This window comes from Ovis canadensis, chromosome 1 (assembly GCF_042477335.2).
Source record: "Ovis canadensis isolate MfBH-ARS-UI-01 breed Bighorn chromosome 1, ARS-UI_OviCan_v2, whole genome shotgun sequence".
Lineage (NCBI taxonomy): Eukaryota > Metazoa > Chordata > Mammalia > Artiodactyla > Bovidae > Ovis > Ovis canadensis.
In genome coordinates, this window is record NC_091245.1 from 93,693,020 (window position 1) to 93,713,980 (window position 20,961).

The 20,961-nt window shown below is 44.3% G+C and overlaps 1 protein-coding gene across 1 annotated transcript in view; it reads right to left on the bottom strand.

Annotated features, from left to right (window-relative positions):
- CASQ2 (calsequestrin 2) overlaps nt 1–20,961 on the bottom strand; it is a 73,111-nt gene that overhangs the window by 16,292 nt on the left and 35,858 nt on the right. Inside the window, exons 5-8 of the mRNA XM_069601541.1 lie at nt 17,537–17,610; nt 11,329–11,459; nt 9,747–9,792; nt 3,059–3,113 (exon numbers count right to left, since the gene is read on the bottom strand). Coding sequence (XP_069457642.1) covers nt 3,059–3,113; nt 9,747–9,792; nt 11,329–11,459; nt 17,537–17,610 — 306 coding nt within the window. The remainder of the gene's footprint in view (nt 1–3,058; nt 3,114–9,746; nt 9,793–11,328; nt 11,460–17,536; nt 17,611–20,961) is intronic.

The window sequence follows — 20,961 nt, forward strand, 5'->3', positions numbered from 1 at the left end:
GGGGCAAGACACGGCTTCGGGCCCAGGGATATTTGTGCAGGGAGGAGGTGGAAGTAGTTTCAGGAGCTTGATTCATTACAGCAGCAATCTCGGTCAAACAGGTTCCTGCAACTTCTCCGAGGCCTCTTTGTTCCATTGTTCCAGAGAGCCAGACAGGCCTCCCCACAATCCTGGGAGGGGGCAGGGGGTGGGGAAGGAAGCCCCCTGGAATCTCGCCAGCAGGCTGCTGCTGATGGCCATTTCATCTCTGTTCACACAACACCGGGGATCCCATTCTGTTTGATTATAGCTTGTAAACCTTGGGCAACTGGCTTCTTTGCTATTTTCTTCTCCAGGGGCTGGGGGTAGCCAGAATTGTGGAAAAAAGCTGGAAACATACTGATATTTTTTTTGGACACAGATTAGGTTTTCTTGAAGAGTTTTCCCAAATCTCTAAGTCAATGATGGGAAAACTGGGACATGGGTGAACATTCCAAAAACTTAATGAAAAAAATTGGAAGGAAGCTTTCAGATAATTTGGAGCATAAATTTGTTTTTCATACAAAGGAATATTATTTGACTCTAAAAAGGAATGAATTATTGATACATACCACACACAGATGAATATGGAAAACATGATGGTAAGTGAAAGATGCTAGGTACAAAAGGCTGCATATTACATGACTTCATTTACATGAACTATCCAGAACAGTCAAATCCATAGAGACAGAAAGTGCATTGAGTTGTTGCCAGCGGGTGGAGGAAAAGGGAATAGGAGTGGCTGCTAATTGAGATGAGATTTTTTCGAGATGATGAAAGTGTTCTGGAATTAGATGGTGGTGATGTTTGCACAACTTTGTGAATATAGTAAAACTGCTGAATTGCACACTTAGAAAAGGTGAACCTTAGGGACTTCCATGGTGGCCCATGGCTAAGACTCAGTGCTCCCAGTGCAGAGGGCGGGTTCAATCCCTGGTCAGGGAACTAGATCCCACATGCTGCCACTAAGAGTTCGCACGTCACAACTAAGACCCAGGGTAGCCAAATACATAAATATTTAAAGAACAATGTATCTTATGATGTGTGGATTATACCTCAATTTTTAAAATTGCATGATAAAAACATCTGGGTTTCAGTTTGTAAGTAACTGTGGAGGCTGACACTGTTTTACCAAACAAACAAAATGCTGGTCAGATACTGAAGAGCTGGGCTCGGTCTCAGCCAGTCATCAGCATATCTAATTACCTGCTCACAGGTATTTATTCAGCACCTACTCTGTGTCAAGGCACGGACAAGAACCAGGTATATATTGATGAATGGGACAATCGTCCCCTCTTTGTGGCCTCCCACTAGCTCATTGTGCCCTCTTCTCTGACCCTCTACTTCCTTATCTGTCTTTATGAATGAATATATGAGAGGCTGAGGCAAATACCATACAAATGTGTCTTACCCGGAACAGTGGCTCCCAAACCCCACAGGGCATCAGCACTTGGCTCAGAGCTTGTTTCAGTCAGTCCCAGGTGGCTTGGTGGCACTGTCGGGTTGGGAAGCCCTGCCCAGGCACCTCACAACCTGGCTGCTTAGCCATCCTCAAGGAAGTTCCCTGCCTTCTCTGGTTGCGTTCTGGACAGTCCCAAGTCTTCCAAAACACACTTTAGAATCACCGCTTACCCTTCCCTTTGGGAAACTTTATTTACAGAGCACTGCTGTAGGAATCCAGAATTTTACCACCTGCAAAATTAATTTTTCCTGCACTTCACTCTCCACTAGTGTTAAAAAGAGTGAAATCAGGAAAAACTGGACCAGGTTAACACCCATTTATAGGGTCATTTTGTACTTTAGGAATAAGCTGCTTGTTTTGCCCAGTTCTCATTATTTGGCGGAATATTTTCTATGAAGTTTCCCAAGCATAGACAATATTTTGCAGACCAAAGGACTCGTAGTTGTTATTTTAAGGTAGGATTGTAATTCATATAGGCTAGATCACAACATTGGTAAATGAAGTTTAAATGTGAACAGAAGTTTACCTCCATCCCCCTATACACAGGGGCTTCCCTGGTAGCTCAGCTGCAATGCAGGAGACCCTGGTTCCATTTCTGGGCTGGGAAGATCCCCTGGAGAAGGGATAGGCTACCCACTCCAGTATTCTTGGGCTTCCCTGGTGGCTCAGACAGTAAAGAATCTGCCCGCAATGCAGGAGACCAGGGTTAGATCTCTGGGTTGGGAAGATCCCCTGAAGGAGGGCATGGCAAACCACTCCAGTTATTCTTGCCTGGAGAATCCCCATGGACAGAGAAGCGTGGCGGGCTACAGTCTTTGGGGTCGCAGAGTTGGACACGACTGAGTGACTAAGCACAGCACCCGCATACACATACACATCCTTAAACCTGGGATGTTTTAGCATCCTCCTCCGCAGTCCTTGGTGCTTCTTAACAGGCAGCTAGGCAGAATGAGGTTCATACTCACTTGTGCTGTGCTTAGTCGCTCAGTAGTGTCTGGTTCTTTGTGACCCCATGGACTGTAGCCTGCCAGGCTCCTCTGTCCATGAGATTGTCCAGGCAAGAACACTGGAGTGGGTTGCCATTTCCTTCTCCAGGGTCATACTCTCTTGCTGCTGCTGCTGCTGCTGCTAAGTCGCTTCAGTCATGTCCAACTCTGTGCGACCCCATAGACGGCAGCCCACCAGGCTCCCCCGTCCCTGGGATTCTCCTGGCAAGAACACTGGAGTGGGTTGCCATTTCCTTCTCCAATGCAGGAAAGTGAAAAGTGAAAGTCAAGTCGCTCAGTTGTGTCCGACTCTTAGCGACCCCATGGGCTGCAGCCTACCAGGCTGCTCCGTCCATGAGATTTTCCAGGCAAGAGTACTGGAGTGGGGTGCCATTGACTTCTCCGCGCTTAGCTGTGTGCACATTTGAATGTGGAATTATCCCTAACAAGCTACCTACCACCAGGGGGCGCGCGATACCTTGCGGTTGCGGAAGACCGGAAATGACGGAAGAGAGGGCGAGGGCTGACAAAGCATAGAGGTCAGTTTTGGCTTAAGGTGCGTAAGAGTGGGGATGAGGGTTAGGGTTCCTACCTGGGTCACTCCTCTCCGCAAATGCCACAATGTGGATTCCGTTCAAATCATCTTCCTGTGGGAGAGAAGAATCAAAGTTACTCTCTTGGGTGGAAAGATACCAGGGAGTGAGTCCCTGACAGACTCAGAGGCTGGAATGAAAATGGGAGGCGGTGGAGCGGGGTGGACGCAGGGGCACTCATTCAGGAAGGGAATACCGATGAGCCGCGGGGAAGAAGACTGGAGTTTAATCAATGGGTTTGCAAGACAGGAAAACAGCAACCACACACAGACATTAGCATGAAAAGGGCCTCACTCGCGTGGGCTGGAGGATCCAGGAGAGCAGCAGTAAAAGGCAAAATGAGGAAGAATGTGAGTTTGGTTCATCAGGAGCTCCGAGAGCCACAAAGCATTCTGGACACAGCTCTGCGAGTGTGTGTGTCAGTGTGTGTTTCAAGAATTCACCGCCAGCAAATATAATCAAATACCAGATTATAGAAACTTCCGAATGCTGCCAACAGATCCTGAAACTGTCCTTAAACAGGTAGCAGATAAGACTATGAGATAAGTGAGGATGTGGGTCTGTTTTGTTCACACAAAAATCTACACCTGTGTAGTGCTTTTGTTAAAGACATCTCTTACTGAAGAAGCAGAACCTGTGTAGGGGGCGCTTTGCTGAGTGTGACCTCCCAAGTTGTTTCCTTGGGGTCCTTTCTGCTTGCCAAAGCAGGATAGATCCTGAGAGTGGGCAGCTGCAGGAAGAGTCTGGAATTTAGACTTAGGGAAAGTTGAGGGTGTGACAGGAGAAGTGTGTGTGGAGGCTGGGATGGAGTAGAGAATCTCGAGATAGTGTTTCAAATCCATGGGCAACCAAGTGCATCTCATGTTTCTATGTCCTGAGCAGAAAGGACTATATATGCACCTTGTGTCTCCTCTGCACTGATTATTTCTGCAGAAGGAGAAGCAGGAGCTTGGAGGGGCCCCTCTTATGAGAAATGTGAGCCTCAGGAGACCTGGAGAGGAAGCTGTGTGAGAATGGGGCGCCAGGGACAAATCTAAGTGAATATGATTATCGCTGACACCGGCAGAGGGATTCACTGGGTGCCCTGAATGTCATATTAGAATCATCCTAGGGAAAAAAAAAAAAAAAAAAACTCCAGGCATTTCAAACCTCTCATGATCTCTGTTTCCATTTCAGTTGATTTTAATGCTGGTGCAATCCTATCTAAATGCTAATTTTTTTTCCTTTGAGTTTGGAATGGACAAAAACCTCCAAATGGTCTAAGAGAGATTACATGGAAAATATTATTATTAAAAACAAGAGAGTGGGCACTGCCATGGTCAGACTCTGGGGAATTGAATTTTACAGATACATGTGTGCACGCATACGTGAGGACAGGTTTATTACACAAATCTGACGGCAACCAGAAGGGGAGTCTGAGCTTTCGCTGTTTTACATTTGCTATTATCGCCAGACAGAGCATCCTCATCAGTTCTCATTAGGCTACCCTGTGTCTCTGTCGCCTGTCATCAGTTGGAAGTAAGCAGTGTTAACTCTAGGAAGAAGGCTTCATTTCTGTATACCCTTCTACAGTGCATTTGGAAATTAGTTTTAGAATTAAAAATCCACATTAATTTGCTAAGAAGTTGTTCTTAATATGGCTGTCACTCCCCAGGCCTGAGATGGCCCTTGGATGAAGAACCATAACGCAGAGAAAGCGCCTGTTTCTTTATGGATCTCAAAGATTCAACACGCAAACCTATATTGAATACCTGCAAAGAGGCAGTTGCTTCTCAGTGCCAGGTTATTTTCAGTAATAAGCTCACAGAGCAAGAATCCATGGTCAGGCCGGTAAGTCAGGGCTCCTCAGTGTGAATCCAATGTGTAAGGTGGGGGAAGAGCCAAGCTGACCATCCACCGGCCTGAGAACACCCCAGGGGCTTTCTGTGAACCCCACAGCCTTTGCTGTGCAGATCACGCAGTTAGTCATCACATTACCTTGAAAATAACCTTTTTAATTGCGCAAATCTCTCTCAACTTGATGGCAGGCTCTCTGAAGGAAGGGATTATGGCTTAAAATAATAATGATGGTGAAAATGGCAACAATGATATTTGCCACTTGCCACACAATGCATCAGTACTTTGTAAATACAATATTTCTGAATCTCAAAGTCTGATTCCTATTTAAGGCTTCAAGAATTGAGTGACTTACCTAAAGCCGTGGAGATGGTACATGACACAGCTGGCATTCAAGCCAGCTCTGTCTGACCCCAAAGTCCACTCCTTCTCTTTCTCAATGACGGGGTCCCAAATAGGCCACTGTGACATAAAGCTGTTTTGGCTGAAGGCATCTGAATTCCTGAAATGTTTTAACTGCCTAAAAGCAGAGCCTCCCCAAGAACTCAGTTGTCATCACTCAGACAGACATTATCACAAAATTATCGTTATCTGCCATCTAGTCTCCTAAGGGCCCATTTATCTTCAAAAAAGTCATTTTCTTCTCCCAGAAGTGCTTCTCTGCCCCCCACCCCACCCCCATTCCCCATTAAGATGGTGTATAAGCCCCTCCTTGAGTCACGTTTCTCCCATGCATGAATAGCTGATTAAATCTGTGGTTTTTTCCTTTTGCCAATCTGTCGTTTATCAGTTTAATTTGCAGGCCCTAAGAAATAGACCTAAGAGGGTAGAGGAAAAATTTTCCTCTCTGACATTCCCAACAAGAGAGAGAATGGGCTCTGCTAATCTCTTGTCTCTCCACAGGCTTTGCAGATGTTGCAAATGCTGGTCGGTAGCTCTTTCTTAAGTTGAAAGAGCCCAGGGAGGGGCTTTTAGGCCAAGTGTCTGAGCACCAGATCCCCCAAAGAAGCGGAAATTTGGGAGTTACTTTGATGACTCCCTTAGTGTAGATTTGTCATAGCAGCAAACATACTGGGCTGACACACCAGGCTGGGGTTCTATTATTATTGGGACTGTTTCATCTACTCAACCCTGAATTCCTAAGGACAGGACAGCAATGCTTATTTTTATAACATGATTAGCACAATGTAATAGGTTCTTCTTAATGTCTGTTGAATTTTTTAATAAAAAGAGTATAGTGATAAAAATCTTACATACCTCTTGAAGAAAATTGGCAAATATTAGAGATACCAAGGAAAAGGAAACATCAGTTACCCACCAATCAGATATTACCATTGTTCATATTTAACTCTGTTTCCTTCTAGTCTCTGTTGACTGTTTGCTCTCATGTTGAATGAAGAGATGCAAAGAGAAGAAAAATAGTTAAAACTGTCAGATTCCCTAACTAAGGGGCAATCAGTGATGTAGGGGTTCACTGGAGGAGATCCCTGGCCCCCTCTGGGAATGACTTGCCTATTGCAACTAAAGGAAGATTCTTTCAGAAAGAACTAGTGAGTCCCAATTTCTGTGGGCTTTTGCCAAGGACTGTGACTGACAACTGGCCAGGATGGCGGGCCGGTGGGGAGGTGGAGTCTTAAAGCAGAGGGACAAGTCAGCATTGAGTCTGGACATTCATTGAATATTCTAAGTAAATAAATAAATAGCTATCTGATTTACACACAGCAAATATTACTAGGTACCAGTATTTTGGAAATCATAATTCATATTTTCTGTGATTTACTGCTGTAAAAACCTGTACAGTTGGGGAGAGAAGCCAGTCAAAGGTTGCTTTAGCCCTACCTAGTTTTTCTATTTTATTTAAATATCTTGCAATGTCTAAGCAAGTGGGTGTTGAAGATCAAGATTTTGAAGTTCACAAATTGGTCACTTTCCCCAGCCTGTGCAGTGTAAGTTGCTGTGGGCAAATAGCCCCTGAAAGTGGGTACATGTGGATGGGATAGGGACCAAGTGGCTTCCCCAAGGTCCTTCTGACAGTCTGATTTCTGCTTCTCTTTCAGGATGTGAAGATAACCCTGGGTGGCCTGTCCTGCCCTCTCTCCCTAGTTGGAGACTTGGATGAGGGGCTGGCTAGGGCTTCTGGGGATGTCATATGGATATTACATGATGGGGTGTTGGAAAGGACTAAACCCCTCTGGTTGCCCTTTTCTCTGCCTGGTTGAATTCAATACACAGCCCCTTTCCAATTAGAAAGCAGTTGAATATATACTAATGTGGAAAGTATAAGCCATCACTTTTATTTTATAGTATAGCAAAAGCTATAACTTATTCATTAAGTGAAAAGAAAGCAGAGACTGGGTTATAGTGAAGTCAGACAGCAAACTTCCTTTCTGAATATCTGCCTCTGATATGGGAGAGGGAGCATTTCTTCAGAGCAGTGTGCAGGGGGGTGATTTGAGAGGTGTCCATGATCAGAAGGAGGGGGCAGGACTCTCCTACAGTGGTGGTGTGGTTTTGGGTGTGATACTGCTCTGTCGGTGAGGAAAGGCCTGAGAGAAGGGTTCTACAATTTTGCAGTGTTTCCCTTCCAGGAGCCTAGAGACTTATCTCTTAAGAATGAACAAAATAAGAATTAAAGGCATAGCTGAACAGAACAGTAATAATCACTCTCGATTTGAAATAGTACTTGTCTCATGAAAGACAAAGACAGACCAACAACCTGTTTCAAATTAAAGGCAACTAAAAAAACATAGCAGTCAAACACAAGCCTCGGATCAAGGTTTGGATCCTGCGCCAGGAAAAAAATGTTTTCTCTTGCTATAAAGGATACTAGTGACGACTGGTCAATTTAAATGTGGAATTGTGTTAGTATTAACGTCCTGATTTGGATAAGCATACTGTGATTATGTGGGCGTCCCAGGTGGCACTAGTAGTAAAGACCCTGCCTGCCAATACAGGAGACGCAAGAGACTCTGGTTTGATCCCTAGGTAGGGAAGATTCCCCGGAGAAGGGCATGGCAACCCGCTCCAGTATTCGTGCCTGGAGAATCCCATGGACAGAGGAAACTGGCGGGCTAAGGTCCATAGGGTTACAAAGAGTTGGATACGACTGAAGCAATTCTGCATGCCTGCATACACTGATTATGTAAGAAAAAGTTCTTGTTTTTATACAACTTCTGAAGTGTTTAGGAGCAAAAGGGAATTGGGTCTGCTATTTACTCCCAAACAGTTCAGAAAAATTCTATATCAAGAGAATGTGATAAAGCCAAACGTTAACACTTGGGGAATCTGGGTAAAGAGGTCATGGAATTTGTTGTGCTGTTTTTTATAAGTCTGAAATTGTTTTAAGTGAAAGGTGGGAATATTTTTAAAAAGGAATATTATTTTTAAAGCATTGTTATACCCTTTTTTAAAAAAAAATTTTAAAATCCAATAACAAGACCTCCTAAATGTTAAATTTTTGAAAGGTTTAAATGTTAGGAAAAGATGTTTCTATTGTGCTGTGTTGCTGTTAAATAATCCACTCCTCCAGACTGAATTATTTGCCTTTGGTGTGAAACGTTTGTTTTACCTTCAGATATCCAAAGAAGTTACATGCCAGTAAAACAGAGAGTGTCAAGTTACTCCATGATTCTGTTCATCTGTCGCTTTAGACTCTGAACTAGAGAATTAATAAACACATGCTTCCATGTTAATCTCTTTCTCCCTATCACCAACCCTTCTCTCCCTCTCCACCAAAATGTTGCCTTATGGGGGCATGGTCCACTCTAGGATATATGCTGGAGAAAACAAGAGATTTGGTTCCAGGTGATCTAAATTTAAGTCCCCAGATCTAATGCTTATTGGTTATATATCTTTGAGTAATTGACTCCCCTGGTGGCTCAGACGGTAAAGCGTCTGCCTGCAACGTGGGAGACCCGGGTTCGATTCCTGGGTCGGGAAGATCCCCTGGAGAAGGCCCTGGAGAAGGAAATGGCAATCCACTCCCGCACTCTTGCCTGGAAAATCCCATGGATGGAGGAGCCTGATAGGCTACAGTCCACGGGACCCGCAAAGAGTCGGACACGACTGAGCGACTTTACTACAACTGATTTAATCTGTGCGATTGTCAGTTTTTCTAGGAAGCTAAAATACTATTTGTTCTATGTCACTTTCCAGAACTGTTGAGAGATCCAAGTAAAGGGGCACATGAAATGCTTTGAAAAAAGCTTCACAGACTTTGGTTGTTACTGTTTACTCAATTTTGTATAAAGCCGGGGTGGGGTGGGGTGTGTATCTTCAAGGCCCTCTTTATAATGCTAACCCACCTGACATATTGTCTGTGACACAGATCTTGGAGACAATCTGACTTGGCACTTTTCAGTGCCCTGAGTTGGTATTTACAAAAACAGCTACCACGCACTAATGGAGTACCTACTGTGTCTGGGTTCTTCATACCTTTCATCCCTACAATAAGCCTGATTTTAGACACAGGAGCTAAAGCTCAGAAAGGCCACATGATTTAAGGTAGGACACAAAGCTAATAGGTGGCAGATTCTGAACTTGAGCCCAAGTCTGAAATGCGTGGTCTGAGCTGCTTCTACCTGTGACCTTGGGTTTCTGGTGGCCACTGAATAAAAGCCAGTAGTCACTCTAGGAAATGAGCTCAGAGATACAGTAGTTTTGCCTCGTGGCCAGCGCAGGGGAACGGAGTTGTAACTCAGTGTGACACTGTCCACATGTCAAATTCTCCACCACCCCAGACACCCACTCCAGGCAAATAAGACTTGGTTTGAGGTTTGGAACTCAAAGGGGTATTCCTCTTGGGGAATGTACTCATCTCTACAAGGCAGAAAGAGTTTGCCACTTTCTTACCCATGTTTCAAACATATCTTCTGGGCGCAGGCGACGTAGAGTGGGTCTGGGGAAAAAAAAAAAAAGAGGATAAACTTCCTTGAATAGAGATAACTTCAGCTGACACCAAAGCCCCAGCACAGTGAAATGTAGGATGAGATGTTGGTTCACTTTCCCAAGTCCTACATACTTGTTTTCTCTCTTAAGGAAAGAGCAGATCGACCCTGTTGTGTGTGACTCAGAGCTGGGCCTAAAGGCTTCCCATAGGCCCATTTGAGCCCAAGGTTATAAAGTCTATCACAGAAAATGGGTCACAGGGAATGGGGTCAGCTTATGCCCAGGCCAAGAAGCCTTTTCCCTTCTCACTGATAGGGGACACTCCTGAGAACCCTGAGCAGGCCCAGAATCAGGAGACCCAGGAGAGGAAACAGCCCAGAGCTACAGGAGTTTTATCACCAGGGTGATCCATCAAAAGCCCTTGAGGGGTGTTTGGAGGAGCAGGTTGGATCTATCTTTTGCTCATAGTTTCACTTCTTTTTGAATGTGGGCAAATACTGTTAGCTTGTTGGTATTTATTCATCCAAGTGCTGCTTCCCTGTGGGGACCAAGGCCGACCCAGTGATGGAGTCATTATGCTCCACGTTCAGTGAGCCTGTGTGACCGTGAGGAGGTGGGTAGATGAGGCGGTAAGCCCACCACCATGTTCCATGTGCTGCTATTGTCTCTCCTTAAGAGCTGGGGTCAGCGGACTATCACTGGTGGGTCCAGTCTCCACGTTCAGTGAGCCTGTGTGACCGTGAGGAGGGAGGGGTTGGGTGGATGAGGCAGTAAACCCACCACTGTGTTCCGGTTTCTAGTATTGTCTCTCCCTTAAGAGCCGAGGTCAGCAGACTACATACGGATGGAGGGGCCAATCCAGCCAATGGCTCCTGTTTTTATAAATAAACTTCTGTTGGGACACAGCCACACACATTTGTTTACATATGGCCCATGACTGTTTGCTCACTACGACGGTGGAATTGAGTGCTTGCAGCAGAGACCATCTGGCCCACAAAGCCTGCAATATTTATTTTCTGGCCCTTTACAAAAAAAGTATGCTGATCCATGTTAGTGCTAATGGTATCAAATACTCCTCTCCCAGAAGTTCTATGCACAAAATGTTCATCCTTGACTTCGTTACTTAACTACCCTGAGCCCAATTCCTTGATCTGTAAAATTCGGATGTAATTTGTTATATCCCCCATAATGTTGAAGATTTGGTAAAATCGCTTCCCAAAGCACCTGGCATCATACTTTAGGATGCTAACATTAAATCACTGTCATTATCATTGTGGAATTTTACTTGTGACATCTTACTCTATGAGGTGATTTCTTCACTGCGGGGAGGTGGTCTAACCTTGTTTGCAAATGTAAACCCATATTCAGAAAATGTGGCCACTGATCAATGACCAGCAAAGCCACACTGCTGAGTTCAGTTCTGCTGGGGTACTAACTCCAGGTTGTTGCTCTTGGGGGTCTGAAATGCTGGGACTGAGAGGCTTGTCCCCATCTCCCAGGCCCTGGATCACCCCTGCTGCCACTCCCTGCATGCCATCTGGGGCACCTTTGGTGCTCTTTCACAAACTCCACGAGCTCCTCTTCTGTGTAGGGTTTGTCAGGGATGGCAATGGGCTCTTCCATAAATGGCTCGTAGAAGTCAACCTCATTCATCTTCAAGGACAATTTCTTTGCAACCTGTAACAATTAGAAGCAACACAATAGTTTCCTTGAACAGCAGTCTAGAGTAGCAGTGGGCTGTCCAGCGACAAGTGTGTGTGTTCTCTGCAAAAGACATGGGAGCGTATGTGTGGTTTTAACTTAAATGGTGAGATGATAGGAACTCAACACCTAGGCCTGGCTGGACCCACCTCCTTTTGTGATCAAAGGACAGATAGGAAAAATCCTCTCTGGCAGATGAGATCCAGTCAGGGCCAGAGAGCAGTCAGAATGGAAGGTGGGAAATTTAATTCCATAATCACCATCACTGAACTGTGTTTGCCAGGGCCTGGAGGAGGAAGCAAATGTCAGCAGATCATGTTCAGTGTCCTGGGATGCATGGATTTAATTGAACCGATTTTGATAGACCAGGCAGTTGATGGAAACCATGGAAAGCACACAGGTACTCAGAATCAGAGGCCAACCCATTAGTCTGTCCCCGATCAGCTCATAAACTGTAATTACTATTTCGGTTGGAGCATTGGCCCGAGGCTGTCTCTCAGTCCTGGGTGTGTCTGATGGTTTCTGAGGCTCTGGAAACTGCCTGGTTGGTTACCTGTCAGAAGGTGACCTGCCATCCTGGTTTGTCCAGGGTGGAGGGGTTTCCCAGGATTCAGACTTTCAGTGCTCATGCTGGGAGAGTACCCAGCAGGCGAGGCTGGGTGGCTCACCCTGTGTCAAATAGAAAGCATGGAGAGCCAGCCTATAGACTGGGAGCTGTGTGCTCTTTTGATTAACATGGCTGTGCAGCCTGGTCAGGGCAGAATGGTTGCTGTGTTCACCGGCAGAGCTGCTGAACTCACATCTCCTTTTGTGAAATGATTCGAGAGGCTTGGAATGTGCAACGCTCTGTAGAAAACCAAATGCCATTCTTTTCGAGTTCAGAGCTGTGGTCCCAGAAAGCACAGGGATGAACAGTGGTTCCCTTGAAGCTAAAGAGGAATTGCCTAAGAGCTGACGCCCCGTGGTGGTAACCAACGGTGCAGAGGCCCAGGGCAGCCATGACTAAGTGGGGAGGGGGAGGAACTGGGTGTTACGTAAGCGGTTACACAAGGAGGTCCATTCTGAGCCAACACTGCTATCCCTATGGCTTTTGTCATCACTTGCTATTAATTCCAGGTCACTGTATTCCAAAAAGACATGTTTTAAGGACTTAAGGGAAAGCAACACCCACATGCTACTCAAGAGCTAATAAAAGCAGCTGTGTTAAGAGCCAAAGTCTGTCAAAGAGATTTAATGGTGATGTTGATTTTGCTTTAAGGGACAAAAAGGTGTGGGGTTTTCTCTTTTTTCCCCTCTTCTATGGTATGGGAGTGGTGTGGATGATGGGGTGGGGAGTGTGGTTAGGGGAAAGGGGAGGAAAGAGCAACCATACAACCATGGGTTGGGTTTACACACAGTTCTTCACAAAGCTGGGCCCTTGCAGAATGAGCTTGAAAATGACATTGGATTCTGGTTTTCTGAGTTCACCTACCACATATCTTAGGAACCAGGAAACTGTGTTTGTAGGTGACGACCAGATGAACAAAAACGAATCATAGCAAACACATGGAGTGCTTGCTGTGTGCCAGTTACTGTTGCAAAGTGTTTTAAGTTGATTACTTTATGAATCTCCACTTTGACTGTACGAGGTCGGAGCTATTATTATACTTATTTTACAAATGATGAGCTTGAGGCACAATTTGAGGATGAATTGTTCAAGTGGAGTGTTCTGAACTGCCAATTTGCCTCCATTCCAACTTTTCATTTCATTTCCTTCCAAATTACCTTTTCCTTGACATTGTACAGAAAGGAATGTATACTCCTTTAAATATCAGATTGGCACTGCGCATGGTGTAGGGAGATGTCTCCTTATTCCTCTTGTAACAGGTTCTCATCAACTCACCCGCAGATCAGCCTACCAGCATGAAGGCTTCCGGAAGGTGAGAAGCAGCTCATCACACCCTCCGTTAAGGTAAACAGTGGAGATGCACCTGTGTGTGTGAGTGTGTGTGTGTGTAAGGATGTGCAGTGTTAAGACCATGAGTGTGAAGTTGGAATATGATGTTTGTAAGTTTAAATCTCGGGCACTCTGAGCAGAATTTTCTAGAGGCCAATATCCCCTATATAGGCCCGTTCTCTTTATCCCCGTCACTACCATAGAATTTTCTCATCTTGAATCTCAGATAATTCCTTCCTTTTCCTTTCAATTGTATCTTAGATGGTAAAGACTGAAGGAAGCTTGACTGATTGAGGCACTGATTGATTCTTCAATAAATATTTAGTGAGGCCGACTATGTCCAAGGGACCCAGACCTGTTTCATGGATGGTACCATTAAATAAGAATGGATTTTACTATTAAAATCTGAGGAGATTCAATCATGAATTCTTTTGTCTTTTTTTTTTTATTAGTTGGAATGGAGTTTGCCAAGGCAAGAAGATTATAAAGTACAGTGGCCATTCTTCTGACATTTGTACGTGTATAAATCTTGATAACATATGCTTTTCCACAAGTTAGCAAGCCATTTCGGTTGTTGCAGATGAAACCAACTCAATGAATTTAGGTCTTCTCAACATCTGTCTTCTCTGTCAACTTTGTTTAGAGAATCACAGCTTCTTTTGGCCCAAAATGGTTCAAACAAATGATTTTGCTTCTCACTGTTTTACTCCAAGAAAATAATAGGTCAGTGGGAGATGGCAAGAGATAATTAGAACTGACATTTTTCAAGCTGTGAGGTGCCATAGAGTGGACGCCATCCCCAGTCCTCTGACTCTTTTTCCATTTGCTTCAGGCAGGTTGGGCCCTTGTGTGGCTTGATACAGAATCAAGATCCATTGATCAGTGCTGGTCCCAAACCTGTGTGCCAGCTAAAATCTCCCAGGGAGCTCTTAGAAAATGCATATTTCTGGGTCTGGCCATAATGCTAAAAAAAACCCAAATTTCCAGGTGTGAGTTCCAAGAACCAGTGTTTTCAAAAGCTCCTTGGGGCCTACCAACATGCAGAGTGGTTGGAAACTGGTAAACTCCCAAATCTACATGAGCAGCCCTGATATCTCATCTTCATTACAGTTCTCCAACTCTTATATGTATTTAATGTAATATATTTATTGGTTTGTCTACTTACTTTGTGTCTTCCCATCTTCTCCTTCCCCCAGCACATACTAAACTCTAAATCCTACAAGGAGAGAAATCTGATTTGCTCAGTGTTGTGCCCCTGGCATCTGGAACAGTGGCTGGCACATAACAGGCCCTCAATAAATGCTTGCTAGGTGGGTGGATGAATAAATAAATGAAAGATCCTTGCAGTTGAATGTCTTCCCAACTTGTAGAAATTAGAGCTCAGACCCCGTCTTATGTTCCTCAATAGATTCTTCTTCCTAGATTTCCTGGCGTTTTCAGTAGCTTTACAGTCTTTACTGTCCCAAAGCAGAGACTTGCAATCTTAAGCTGTTTGTGTGTCTTCTCTTGTCTTTCTCTCCATCTCAACAGTGGCCAGGTCCCCTTGTCATCTCAACCTCTGCCACTTGGTTCTTTATCTTTGGGACTGTATTAGGGTTTCCTGGACCCTTGCCTGTCCTGGCTTCAAACCTCTATAAAGTCCCTCCCTTTCCAGATCCCTCTGGCATTCCCTACGGTGGAGTGTCTCACCAACAGGCCCTTCTGCCCACTTCTTCTGCTCTGGCACCCCCTGCTGGGCACCAGTGAGGCTTAGACTGGGGACAGCTGTGCCTCCTGGACCTTACCGTTCCCCCAACTCTGCAACTGATGACTATAAATTTTTAAATACCTTATGGCATGATCAAGACTGCCCAGCGCCACAGCTCCTCCTTCTGTGTTCTATATGGAGGTAGAGAGTATGTCTTTTTATAAATGTCATAAAATCCCACAGGGCTACGTGACAGGGGCACTTGTGACTCAGTGTCTTTCAGAGTTTTTAGTGAAGAGCCCTGTGAGTTTTTAATTATAGCCTGACCTCACCTTCATGGGCCACATATGGTTGGGCTGGAAGGCACAGCTAAAACCAGACACTACCCTGAGTTTAGCATTGGACCAGCCTTCTAGGAACTGAGGCCTTCCTGCTTGGCCAAGCTTATCTGTCTGACCGTCTTCCTTCAGATGAGTTCTTACCCAGGAGCTTCCGTATTCCCTCCCAGCCCATTATAACCAAACGAGAGTGATGAATTTCCTTTATGCTTCTCTGGGCCTCCCCTTCTCTACTAATACTCCCCTCCCAGTCTCCCTTCGCCTGGGCTTAGATGACTGCCTCTTCTTAACAACAGTACTGGCTCACACTTACTGAACGTTTACTATGTGCCAGATGGCAGCTTAGTGTTGACATGTTTTGTTTCTTTCTCTTGAGAGCAGTAGGACAGAGCATTTGACTTTGAAGTCAGGCTGACCTACTAACTATGTGACCATGAGCAGAGCTATTTTGTCTCTCCGTGCCTTGGTTTCATCTTCCATGGATTGAGAATCCTAATTCCTCTTATACAGGAGTGTTGAGAGGATTAAATGAGAAAACCTACACAAAGCTCTTAGCACGAAGCTTGACACATTAAAAGTACTTAATAAATGATAGTTATTATTCCTTTTGATATTCTTGTTCCAGCTGTCTCCCAGCTCTAATCCACACAATTAGGGTACGCATTCTTCAAGTTTGGATTGTATTACTTATAGAGCTCTCTTCTGGATTATAGGCTTGCAGACAGGGGGCATACCCATAGAAGTGGTTATGTATATATATTTAATGCAATCTCTTTTCATCATACTCCTTCCCTGCTCCAGCACTTACAGGCTTCCTCTTGTTTTTTAAAGAAAACTTGAACTCGTGAACGCTGTTCATCAAAGCCTCACTCCTCACTAGGAGTAACTTTTTACCTTTTTTGCCTTTAACTTTTGCCACTTGAATTTGATCAAGACTCCAGAACTTTGTCCTAGATTTATTTGTTCTAGTAAATATTGCGATTTAGAGCTTTCAGTTTGGGGTATATGTGTATGTGTGGTGTATGGTTGTGAGTTTATTAGTGTTATATATGTGTGGGCATAAGTGTGACTGTGTGAGGAGGTATATGTTATGCTTGTGTGTTGAATGAGTGTATGTATTGGTGTGTGTGGTTATATGCATGTTGTGTATGTGTGTTATGTGTATACTGTGCAGATGTATGAATGTGAGTATGTGGGTGTACACCTTGAATCTCAAGAGAAGATACAGAGTCTCCTACTTAATGGTGTGGGACAGAAGAAAGGTCATGGATTTTAGGTACAGGGTGTCCTAAATTGTGATCTCAGCATTACTACTAATTCGCTGGAGACCTTGGATACTACTTAACATTTCTAAATCTTTTTTCTCATCTGGGAAATGGTGTTTTTCCTTTTCAGAGTTGTTTTGGAGTTGTTTAAAGGATTAGAAACAGTATAGATGCAATATATCAAATTGTGCCCAACACAGAGAAAACCATAAATAGCCCTTTTGCTAATAACTGGAGCAAGAGTAGAGACTCCAACCATAGTAGGCCCCAAAGAAATTCCCCGCTGATTTAAAGTCCCTATATCACTGCAGTTCTTTAGCTTAAAAAAGACTTGCCATATGCAGAAAATATAGATCCATTGAGTTATAGCCGAGTACACCAGTGACATCTCCTGAGGAGTAGGAATGGGTAACTTTCTGAAGCACCAGGGCTTTAGATGGTCTGTGCTCCTCCTGACTCCATCCCCTATCCTTGCCCAGTAGCAGGGTGGTATACAACCCCAGGAAGGGAGAGGATGGCCCTAAACAAAAAGGAAGCAATGACCAATGGCCCAGCACATCTGGGCTCATACACTTCCCATTCTTAGTGTTAAAGGTGATAAAGAATGGTTTATCTGTTTTTATTGCATGTTTTCAGAAATATCCTTACATCCTCTGAATTAATAATTGTTGTATTCGATTGTTATTCAGTGGTAACTTAATGCCATATTTCTAATGCTTCTGGCAAATGTATTAATGGATGGAGGAGTGTTAGTCTTGCTAAAAGAGAAAGAGAAGTGGTGGGAAGTTCAAGTATAAAGTGTTTAAACAGGTTTCTTAGGTACTTACGCCTTTGTCGAAAGTAGCAAAAAATTTGATATAAGGCTGGAAGTGTTCAGCTGCCTCTTCAAAAGCCTTGTAATCTAAGAGGAAAGAGATAAAAGGGAGAAACATTTTCAAGATTCACGTTGCATCAGAAATTCCTCTTTTTGAATAATGTAGAGAAAGTGGGAAGCCAGTTAATTCTGATTGGATAGTTATTTGGTAGATATTATTTAGATAAGCATTTGATATGATTTTAAATCCCAAGGAATTTGGGTGGACTGTTGTTCAGCCATCCTGAAAAGCGTCTCTTATTTATTTGTTTATGTTTGCGCTGGGTCTTTGTGGCTGCTCCCTGGCTTTCTCCATTTGCAGCAAATGGGGGCTGGTCTTCGTGGCAGTGGGAAGCTTCTCACCGCGGCTCTCTCGCCGCAGAGCTCAGGCTCTGGGGCTCACGGGCTTCACTAGTTGCCACACACGGGCTTAGCTGCTCCCTGGCGTGTGGCTGTGTCCCCTGCCTTGGCAGGTGGACTCTCAACCACCAGACCACCAGGGAAGTCCCCTAGAAAGGAGCTTTCATCGCACTTTTATGTGTTTTAGGAAACTGGGTGAATCCAAGAAAGGACAAGAGAGAGAAAAACCAATAGAAGTTTTTTCTCTCAAACTCACTGCTAGTTATAAGTGTACCCTCTAAAGAGAATGCATCCTGCTGTAAAAGTGAGCACTAAGTAAGACGAAAACTCATGTAGTATGCAAAGCAACTCAATCAAAAATGACATCACAGAAGAATTTTAAACTTCCTAGGAGGAGTACTTCTTTGGGTAAATCCTAGTTTTTCTTTCTCTCTTTTTCAGTTTTCTTTTTTCATTCTGATCCCTTGAGAGGAAGACTTAAAATTAACCAAGCCCAGGCTTGATTCTCTGTCCATAGAATTCTCCAGGCAAGGCTGCTGGAGTGGATAGCCATTCCCTTCTCCAAGGGATCTTCCTGACCCAAGGATTGAACCCGGATCTCCTGCATTGCAGGCAGATTGCTTACCGTCTTGAGTATGGTAAAGAACCTGCCTGTAAAGTAGGAGACCTGGGTTCAACTCCTGGGTTGGGAAGATTCCCCTGGAAAAGGGAATGGCAACCCACTCCCATATCCTTTCCTGGAGAATTCCATGGACAGAGAAGCCTGACGGGCTACAGTCCATGGGATCTCAAAGAGTCAGAAGCAACTGAGCGGCTATACTACTATTAGACTTGACTCTGGCCCCAGACTTGAATCTGAATAGATCAAGATAAGCATGAGAGCCTGTGAGTGTGGCCGTGCTAGGCCTCACTACACCTAGGCAGTTACTGCTTGGTAAGGACATTCATACTCTTGCCTGATATGTGAGGGTGATGGAAATGGTGCTCTTGTGGATGATCCTGCCTAAAGTCTATAATCCTGAGAGTCAATGATCCTACCATTCATTTTTAATAAGATAACCTTTTTTTTTTTTCCATTTCATGAAATTTCATGTCCCTTCATCATCAGAGGCATAAGCTTTATCTAGAATCCCAGAAGCAGGCAGAATTTTCTAATATTTAATCAAAAACATTTCAAGAATAATGCTGACTTAGGGGACAGCAAGTTGAGTAAGACAAGTACACTGATCTCAAAGGCTCACAGCCAAGGAGGGTTATGGGTCCTCATAGGACCACAATGCAGTGTGATGGTTGTTAGAATAGAGGAAAGCGCATAAGCCCAGGCAAGACAGGCGTTGGAAAATCTACAAGAACAGCTGTACAAGCTGATGCAAATTTACACAAACTCATTCCTCATAAAAGTAGTTGAGTTGTCGGAAAATATATCACAAAACCTGAGAGCTGGGCTAGACGATTAGGTGGAGGGGAGGAAGGTGGGTGAGAGATTCGGAGAATGCATAGAGAGAAGGTGAGAGAATGAAGAAAGTGGAATGGTTATAGCCGTACCTGAGTTATTTATGTCTATCTAAGGCAGCAGTGGGCTCCATCAGAATCCTCTGTCCCCCCTTGCCTGACCTCTTGTTCCTGATGAACCTCTCCTTGCCTCCAGGAACCCGTCTTGATAGAAAGAATGGCCTTTACCTGTGTCCCAAGATCTCCCTTCTTCACTTGAGGAGCCAGTCTGTATCCCTCTTAAGATGCAGAAGGGTAGAGCAAGGTAATTTGCCAGCTTCAAACTGTGGTTTCAAGGCTTCTAACTGCGGTTGAGCCTTCAGCCTCACCCAAAGAGCAGCTGGCTTCTAGGAAACCCAGTGTAGTCTTCTGCTCTGTTTGATCTCACGTGATCCCAAGCTTTCTCCTGCCCTTGTGTGTGGTTTTGATGCTGACCAGGTCCTTCCTGGCTCCACCCAGTCTGACTCTGCAGTTACCTTGATCTTTCCCCTTCTGGAACAGGCTCCTGAACATTAACTTTTAACCTCAGACTTACTGCAGTCGTGTCTTAGCATTTCCTCACCTTTCTTCCTTATCACTCTGAGTTTTCCATACTGGGTATTGACCTTTTAGCTCCACATTTTTCTTAGTTTGGTATTCTTAACCATTACCTGATCTCCCTCAGTAAGTTTTTGTCATGCTGTCTTAGCACTAGCATCCATAGTTACATGTTCAAACTGGAGATGGACCTTCACGTCCCTGGGAGATGTTGCCTCCCAGTTCTTCCAGATCCCTTCTAATTTGGTACCAAATGTCTTAGGCAGCCTTCTGTCATAAGACCATTGCACTCTACCTATGTTTTAAATCCTTCCAGTTTCCCCACTGTCTATCCATTTTTCTTGCTCAGTAGAAAAGCTTGAGATCATTTGCAAAGCCCTTGTCTTCTGTGCCATTACACTTCCTTGACCAGTCACCTTCAAAATACAGCAGAAAACACAGGATTCTCAACAACTGCTTCCCTGGGTGCCTTACCACCTCCTAGCTTCCCCACTCACTGACTTGGCCTCTTCTGAAAGGCAAGAAGGAAACAGATAGATGGGGATGCCTGGTAAAACAACATGATTTCCGCCAGTGTGTGATGGCCATGGGTGTGTTACAAGAGGCATGATAGACATAAAATATTTTACAGTGATAAGTCTTTCCAGATATTTTCTACAACCATTCAGGTTTTTGAGTAGTTAATATTATATTTGAAAGCAGTGGCTCCCTCAGTGAATGTTCTGTCTCAGTAACAATTATTTTGTGCCTAAGACTAGTGAGCATCACAGCTAGAGAGAGGCTGCTCCCCTGTCTTCCCCACTGGATCATCTCAGTGTGATTGTTGCTTTAGTCCAAGTTGGTTTTGGTTTGGTGAGGCTCTGTAAAATATTTAGTTTTTTCTTTTGATTTAGTTTATTTTTTTCTGCTAATACCAATGGAATGATGATAGCCATTTATTATGCTAATAATCATCACGATCAACATTATCAACAAAATCTGGTATTAGGTATCTCTAAAGAGGATAAAACT